The sequence below is a fragment of the Carex rostrata genome, chromosome 9, assembly GCF_964058835.1.
Source record: "Carex rostrata chromosome 9, lpCarRost1.2, whole genome shotgun sequence".
In the NCBI taxonomy this organism is placed as follows: Eukaryota; Viridiplantae; Streptophyta; class Magnoliopsida; order Poales; family Cyperaceae; genus Carex; species Carex rostrata.
This window is the reverse complement of record NC_135926.1, coordinates 6,063,463-6,072,792: the sequence shown is the minus strand read 5'-3', so window position 1 is coordinate 6,072,792 and position 9,330 is coordinate 6,063,463. Positions and strand designations below refer to the sequence as shown.

At 32.5% G+C, this 9,330-nt stretch overlaps 1 protein-coding gene across 1 annotated transcript; it reads left to right on the top strand.

The window, feature by feature from the left end:
• Nucleotides 1-4,364: 4,364 nt before the first annotated feature.
• On the top strand, nucleotides 4,365-8,540 carry PGSIP3 (plant glycogenin-like starch initiation protein 3). The gene is made up of 3 exons (XM_078308378.1): nucleotides 4,365-4,645; nucleotides 5,075-5,678; nucleotides 7,374-8,540. Exons 1-3 carry the CDS (start codon nucleotides 4,445-4,447, stop codon nucleotides 8,306-8,308), a joined length of 1,740 nt encoding a protein of 579 aa, XP_078164504.1. The 5' UTR covers nucleotides 4,365-4,444; the 3' UTR covers nucleotides 8,309-8,540.
• The last annotated feature ends 790 nt before the right edge of the window (nucleotides 8,541-9,330 follow it).

The window sequence follows — 9,330 nt, the reverse complement described above, 5'->3', positions numbered from 1 at the left end:
GAATGATACTGATTTTACTATTTTTAAGATTATTTTACTTTTTTTTATTTAAAAAATATAACCAGAAAACATCTTTTTTATTTTGTATATGAGAAAACATATTTTTCAGACTATTCGGATATGAGAAAACATAAGTTAAACCATTTATTTTTGGTAGTATTATTATGTGGTCTGCTCAAATGGATTATCGTACATAGTAAGATTAGGTTGATAAAATAAATGTTATCTATTTCAACTTTCTTATCCATAATTACAACCATATACATGATACTTATTATTAGTGGTTAATTTCACAGTTCTCCAGTATTTTTTTTCTGAATATTTTATTTATACCATGATAAAAAAAAAAAAACATTTCTAAGTGGTGGGAATTTGAATTTTACTCAGGCCACCAAACTATTTAGTAGCCTCAAAGACTGAGGGGTGCCAATTGATCCCGCGGCCCTAATCTAGAGGCCTCCAAACCATTTAGCGGCCTCTTCTTCCTTTTTATAACATGCAAATAAGCAATTCACCTATTTGGAATATAGGGGTCTACTTTTGAATTCGTGTTAGATAAAACTGACGACTCAGTTCTCATTGTGCAAATTGATCGGATATTAACCGTATTAGAAAAGAAATGGACCACTAATTTATTTGGAGGCTCCTAGACAGAGGCCGCATGGCCAATTGAAGATCCCAGTTTTTAGAGCTACCAAAAAATTTGACGGCCTGGGTGAATTTTGAATTCTCATCAAATTGGAATGTTTTGAATTTCTTTTTTTTTTTGTGATTTTGTACAAATTAAAAAAAAAAATTCCTTGGGCAAAGAAAAAGAAAAACATCTCACGAAAGTTTTAGCAGGGAAACAGTGTTGAATTTGTTGGCTCGGCATTTCGTACTTGGTAAAGAACAATTGAAAAGCAATAAGCGGATATATTAAAATGTTGGATATATTAAATTTTTTGGTGACCCCAGAATATATCCTATATTTTTAAAGTTTTCAAATTTCATACAGTCGATCCAAACCGTTCAACATGATGGATATATTAAAATGTGCTTGCAGATCAAATTTTACATTTTTCTGAATGTTTTTACTATTTATTAAGTATTTTACAAAATTGTTGTTTTCAGATTATTGAATTTTTGTATCCATCTTAATAAATAGTAAAAAAAATTAAAAAAATGTATATTTTTATCACATTTTAATATACTCATCATGTTGAACGGTTTGGATCGACTGTTTGAACTTTAAAAATGTAAATTGTAATTCGATGTCACCAAAATAAAGTATAAGCGGATCCCTTCTGACTCTCTCTCTCTATATATATATTGTTCTCAAAAGGAATATAAAAAGAAGAATTGATTACATTAATTATATATGGGACCCCCTAGCTAGGTGACATGTAGTCTTTTCCCTGAGATCGAAGTGTTGGTTAATTATTTGTCTCATCTTTTACATACTCTTTTTTATTTTCAATATTAAATGTAAATTTGCTCTTTAGATTGATGATATGCTTCAGGTCGGAATCGGATATATATCTATAATCCAAAAACTTGAATATGACTTCTACGTTGTTGACCTTTTTTTTTTTTTTTTTTTTATTATTTGAAGTTTGGTATTTAAAGGAAGCTGTTAACAGCTTCCAGACATCAATATTTGAATTATTTTCGGATTCCACTAAAAATGTCTGTAAACTTTTTTACGGAATTTTGTAAACTTCAATATTAATTATGTAAATTAATTTAACGAATTATGCAAACATAATAACTTTTCATTATTGTGTGCTCTAATAAAGCTCTAGTTTAATCTCCAATTTAACAACTTTGATTGCTTTGATCAATACCGCTTATAGACCTTTGACCAGGACCACTAGGACCGCATCTAGAAAAAAAATCTAAAACTAGTAACTAACAGAGACCACTTTAAAATTATGTAAACATATACAGGTAAAAAAAATTCCCCAATTTTTTTCTTCAAATTTGCATCTGTATGTACTTTTAAATATTTTGAATTATGTAAACCTTATTACATAACTCTATAGACAGTTTCTTTAAATGTTGTAAGCGGTAAAAAAAAATTCAAATTTTATTTATTTTCAAAATTGTATTTTAGTTTTCATTTTTTTTTTAAATTTACATCTAGATGTTTTAAATCTTATTACATAACTCTGTAAACTTAATTTTTGTTATGTTTATAAAATTCAAAGAAACATTTTACAACATTAAAAAAAAACAATTTACAGGATTCAAAGTGGTCCCGAGTTAGTTTTTAGTTTTAAAAAGTAGTTAGAGAACTTCTGCAAGCGATCTCAGTGGTCCTAGTCAAAATACTACAAGTGGTTCAAGTTGTCATAATCAAAGTGGTGAAACTATGGGGTTTATTGGACACCACACTATAATAAAAAAATCACTAATTTTTGGAGAATTTGTTCAATGTATTTATCAAATTGAGTATTGAAGTTTACAAAATTATAAGAAGAAATTTATCGACACTTTTCAAGTAGTGACAGTTGATTTGAAGAATATTTGAAGATTGATGTTGGAGGACTGTGTGAGGGAACCACTACTGTTAATGACAGTTGAAAGCGCGTCGGAACCGATCCAAAAATTGTCCGGGAACATGCTTTTCTCCAAACTAAATATTTATGTTTTTTTTAGGAAACTAAATATTTTTGTAAAATGTAAAATGAGTCATGCAGATTATCCTTTCCTTTTATTACTCCACCTATCCTATTTTAATAGAGAAATTGGAAGTGTCCGGTACAGCTAGCGGTATTGAATGGTTTAATTTGTTATAACTTCGTTCTCTTAGCGCAATTTGTCCAAGACTGGATGTGTTCGGTTCAAAATATATTTGGTGCGTCTCGCATATCGTGAAGTATATATGACGAGTAAGATCAAATTAACACTAGTTGAAAAAATGAAAAATAATTGAGTTTTGTCAAAAGACTTAGGACAAACTTTATTCAAAGTATATTCCAAATTGTTGACTTGCATCAAAATTCGTGTAAATAATTTTAAAATTTAATAAGTTTAAAAAACAACGTGAATCTTAAAGCTTGAATATGTCTTCTACATTGTTTAATCCCTAGCTATTAAGTAGAGGCGGATTTAGGTTGAAGAAATAGTAGTCAATTGACCTTAATTTTTTGTTTTAAATTTGATATTTATGTATGATTTTTTTATATAATTTAAAATGTTATGATACTATAAAATTGATCCTCTATTACTATAATAATAAAGATAGAAATATCAAAGATAAGTACGAAGGAAGATACACCAACCCCATCTAAATTAAGGAATTTTATTGTCTTCTTTTTTTCATAATCCAAACTCCAAATTAACCTTCATTTTTTCAACCTCCATTTTATGCTTAATTATATTATATTTCAGTATCTTTTTAAAAAAATAACAAAAGTACATTGGTCTTTTTTAAGTATATAATCCATTAGAAACAATATGTATGTTCTAGTTAACAAAAAAAATATGCATGCTAGTTTAAGTGTATATATATAATACTATAATTTTACTGTACATGTGTGTGTATTAACTTTGAGTATGCATTTTAGTAAAGAAATATATTATCGTTTCAATCCTTATGAGTTATCTTACCAGGCGTAACATGTAATTGAAGATTAAATATAATAGTCCACTTCTTATAATTTAATGGAAAACGTTTATGCAACAAATTCCAAATTGCTAAACCATTCAACATAATATTTATACTAAAATATACATGGAGATGAAATTTTATTTTTTTGAAATTTATTTACTATTTTTTAAGATAGATACAAAATTAATGTTTTTGAACCGTTCAAAAAACATTAATTTTCTACCCATTTTAAAAAATAGTAAAAAAATTTCAAAAATTATAAAATTTCATCTCTAACCATATTTTAGTATATATCACATGTTGAACGATTCGGATTAACAATTTGAACTTTGAAAACGAAAATATAAAATATGAGGTATGAAAGACATGAGAATGAGGCATTGGAACCCTGTGTGTGAGAGAGAGAGAGAGAGAGAGAGAGATTGAATCTGCTGACAAGGTGTGCATTATGGATTAAAGTACAATAAACAAAAACATATTTTGCGTACATCATTGATTTTGCATGCACGCTAATATCCATTCTCTTCTGGACTGGAGAGGATAGAAATTTCCAGTGGTTAACTATCGCGAGAGATTGACACGGTGGACCGCTTTCTTGGTAGTCTCTCCTTTCATACAGCCTACTTCCTTATACATCCCAACCACTGCAACCCAAAAGCTTACCACACAATCAAACAAACAAAAATAAAAGCTTATCCCTCACAGCTTCAAGTAACCATCAGCATTAAATAGAACGAATCGCATATCACATACATATATATATAACCAATATACATATATTTGCAACCAGCTCTCACAGGTTGAAGGTTTCCTCATAAGAAAAGTTCTTTCTCTCTTTTTGGAACAATTATGATAGGTGTAACAGGGGAAATGTTCAAGGCAACTGCCTCTAGAAGCTTAGTCATAAAGATCAATATTGCCTTTTTGGCCTTGTTATTGGTCTCGTACCTTGTGCTTCTTCTCCGACCATCATCTCTATTTGATAACAACAACAGCGTTACGACTGCATCGCTTGTCCGGTGCACTCTTCATGATTGTCACTTGAGGAAGGTAAGGTGAGTACCTTATTTGTTTCATTCAATAATTGTTATGATTATATGATATACTAGTTTGCTCTTATTTGTGCATGTGTCTGTTTTATTTATCTTGAAAACAGTGTGTTGGAGTAACTAGTTATATAACAACAAAAGTTGTTATTATAATTAATGACTTCATTTATGTGCATTGTTACTCCAAACTTTTTTGCTGTTTGTATATTAGTTTCTCTTTGATATAATAATGAAGACTAATGAGTATTACATCCATATCTTTTGTTCGTGACAGAGATTTAAAATAATGATCTTATAAAAACCATGTTAGATTTTCACCATTTTAGATGCTGTACTATTTAAATGTGTAAAATGGATTATAAACGATATATAGTGGATCATTAAAATTACTGACATGCTTTCTTACCTAATATGAAAAAAAAAATTGTAGGTGGCCGGAACATTTCCAAACAAAGTAACATCTGAAAAGAGGATGGTAAAAGAAAAGGCCCCTGGTTTCCTAGATTTCATGCACGACAATGTAAAAATCGGTCTAGTCAACATGGAAGAAGATGAACTAAGAGATTGGGGCATAAAAGGCCAGGTCACAACTATACAATTCGAGCGGGTTTCAACCAAATTTGAATGGAAGGATTTGTTCCCCGAGTGGATCGATGAAGAAGAGGATAGCGAGGGTTCGAGTTGCCCTCAAGTACCGATGCCAGATGTCACTGTATATGATGAAGTAGATGTTCTAGTGTCCAGGTTGCCATGCAGGAAACCTGAGGAAGGTTGGAACCGCGATGTGTTCAGACTTCAGGTGCATATGGTGTCAGCTAAAATAGCAACAAAAAAGGGAAAAATGAGCCAAAATGGGACCGTGAAAGTGGTCTTTTTGAGTCAATGTGAACCGATGATGGATATTTTCCGATGTGATGATGTGGTGCAGAGTGAGGGGGACTGGTGGATGTACGAGGCGAATGTCGCCAATCTTGAAGAGAAGTTAAGATTGCCTTTGGGATCATGCAACTTGGCTTTGCCTCTATGGGATGAAGGTAATTAAAATTAAACTTTAATTTAATTCTGAGTAATATAAATATTTTGTTTCACTTTTCTCATTCAAAATTTCATAAATCAGCTGTTTGAGAAAACTGCAATAATCTTGGCAGAGCTTGGTTTTGCAGTAAGAAAATTTCAAGAGCATTATAGACAAATAATTAACTAAATAAATCAAATAAATGTAAAACAAAAATAAAAGCAAAAGCTATCTGAATGTTGAGCTCAAGCTATTCAAACATCTTGTATGTGCCTTTTAGAAACTTTTTGTTTTATCATGAACAAAACATTTGGGCACGGTAGATAACACAAAATGAGAAAATCGTTATAATAGTGATGGTGAAAGTGCAAGATAATTCGTCATTATTGCTGAAAACTAATCAGAAGGGCAGATGAAAAATAACAGAGTGGGTTTCATTTTATATATTTGTGATGCTTAATTTAGTATTATTAATCACATTTAATTCTTGAAAAGAACTATGCACCTAAGCCACGAGCATTTAAAGGATATTTTGGTTGAAGCAACAGACTCTATTGAATGCATAACTGTCTATTAATGATCGTTGCTATTGAAAATAAGAGAGAGACTAGCGCATATATGCCATTTTCCACATGCACGAAATTTTTAGTGAAAAGGATAGAATCGTAAATGACATATAAGAAGATTGAGTTGTATTATGTGAGTTTGATTTCTTTGGTACTTAATGGGCAGTAGTTTAATTATATAGCATGGGTTAACAAAATAGAAGGAAATAATTATGTTCTCTTTGCTAACTAGAAAAAAAATATTTTCATTAGAAAAATGTAATTGCTTTAATAATTCTATCTATAGATCGAGCTGCTAATTAATTCCATTTTAAACATTGCGTAAGTCTATTCCTTGAAGAAAAAACTTATATTTTAGCATTTCTTGTGTTCATATTTCCAGTTATCAATAAAATAAGGCCACAAGAAAACTTTTTCTTGAAAAGCAAGAAGAAATAATTGTTATTTGCAATGAAATGACCAGGCAAAGCTAAAAGGAAAAAAAAAAAGATGTCCCAGGTAGATAGGAAAAGAGAACGCATTGCATATGCACTCACCAAACGTCATAACCTATTTAGTTTTATTTTGACCCTTACAACACAATGACACTTTGGTAGTTTGGTTGGTGAACACACGAGACTTGTTGGGTACTTCAGATCAAATTAGGAGACCTGCCAACGTCTCACTGATTCAAATAAATCTGATCTGCAATCATCATTCAAATTTCAAAATCATGATGACTACTGTTCAATGAATAATTGATACATCACTGTAGCTTTTACAGAAAAGTTAGATTAATCTTGCCAGTTCTTTTGCAAATTTATTATTGATATTGACTCCCAGGTAAGTGATAATTGTCATTGTGGGGCCCACGAAGCATTAAATGCATTGCAAAGTAGTTTTAAACTGTTATTAGGTAATAGCGTCCATAAAAGATCAATTAAATTCTTGGTATGCTGTTAGTGTTGTCACAAATTCAATAAAAGAGGTTGGCAAGACAAGACAGAACAGGACAGGACACTTCTAGCAGCCTAGATAGATCATTAATTAAACATTGTAGTCACATTTTGCCAAAATTACAAAACAGATATGCAGTAATCTAACTCAAAGGAAATGATTAAATCAAAATATATTTCCGTATTGTAAAATTTAATGGCCTCTCCTTGCAGGTGTCGACAACGAATTTAACACCTCCAAACTGTCGGCACCCACCGCTCCGGCCAGACGGGAGGCCTATGCCACAGTACTCCACTCCTCGGTTACTTATCTATGTGGTGCCATAATGCTGGCACAAAGCATCCGACGTGCTGGGACCACCCGCGACCTCCTCCTCCTTCATGACAAGTCAATTCCCCAAGACAAGCTCGATGCCCTTGCTGCTGCTGGGTGGACCCTTCGTCTAATAAAACGGATCCGCAACCCCCGGGCTGAACCTGGGACATATAACGAGCACAACTACAGCAAATTCCGCCTCTGGCAACTTACTGATTACGACAAAATAATATTTGTTGATTCTGATGTGATAGTACTACGTAGCCTCGATATATTGTTTAGTTTCCCCCAGATGTCTGCAGCAGGAAATGACGGTTCAATTTTTAACTCGGGTGTTATGGTCATTGAGCCTTCTAATTGCACCTTTAACACCCTGATGCGCCACCGTAAGGACGTAGTCTCCTACAATGGTGGGGACCAGGGATTCCTAAATGAATTATTTGTTTGGTGGCACCGGATGCCGAGGCGGGTGAACTACTTGAAGAACTTTTGGGCGAATACAACAGGAGAGAGGATGATCAAGGAGCACTTGTTCACAGTAGAACCTCCAAAAGTGTACTCGATACACTACCTTGGGCTAAAACCATGGCTATGTTACAGGGATTATGACTGTAACTGGGACATAGGGGATCAGAGGGTATATGCGAGCGATGTAGCCAATCGGAGGTGGTGGCAACTGCACGATGAGATGGATGAGAGCTTGCAGTTTCATTGTCGGCTTTCAGAGCGGAGAAAGATTGAACTATTATGGGATCGCAAAATGGCAGGAAAAGCTGGATTTCCTGATGAGCATTGGCAGATGAATGTTACCGATCCGAGAAAGGACATGTGAGGAAAGGGGGTTTAAATTTTTATTTTCTTCTTAATTTTTTTTTATCCGATGGCATTTTCATTTTCACATTCTAATTTGGTATATAGACAGGTTGGGGCAAATTTTTTTCATAGTTAGATAAGTATATATGTTCGGTTGTAGAACATGAATAATCAATGTAAACACAGAATCAGTTGTCGATCATAATAGTATATATAAAACACTTATTTTAATTTGTTGCTCTCTGGTAAAACTTAGCTGATGCCAAGAAACAGACTAGAATAATTTCAATTATAAATCCTGAATGCTGATATATCAACATAGTAATTTGTAAACTGGAGGGCTGTTTATTTTTTACAAGCCGTCCAAACATTTAAATCAATTTAAGCACCAAGAATTACGGGAATATTAAAACACATCTAGATTAGTTGATTAAAGTAACGCTCAATTTATGGAAGAATTTGGTTTCAAATCGATTGCCGAAGTAACTGAAATAGAGGTTTGAGCTTTTTCATTAACTAAAGAAAAAATAGATGGGAGTACTCTGTTTACTATCCTTTCCATTCTCTCTTTTATTTTTCTATTTTTCCTTTTTTTCTTCTTTCTATTTTCTTTACATTATTCTTTCTTGAGAAAAATGGCTAAAAGGATCCTGCATAATCCATCAACGGATAATGCAAAAATGGAAACAAAAAGAATTGCATTGGCAGATTTATTTGAACTAGAGCTTGGAATGCAAGAAAATATGGAGTTACGCTAGTTATTCCTGAGGAACCACTCGTCACAACACAAATTCATAGGATATTGATGTTAAAGATGCCACCCAGAATGAAAATGTTCGGATGGTTAATGAGACTAAACCTAATAATCACCATATATAATTTAGTTAAAAGAGGTTGGCCCTTTGCAAGGCTTGAGCTGAGTCTGTCCAACACATTTTCAATGATTGCCCCTTCGCCAAAGTCTTTTATAACCAAGTGGTAATTGCCACAAACATAAGGGACCTTACTGCAAATACACTGGTACAACCAACAGACCTGATA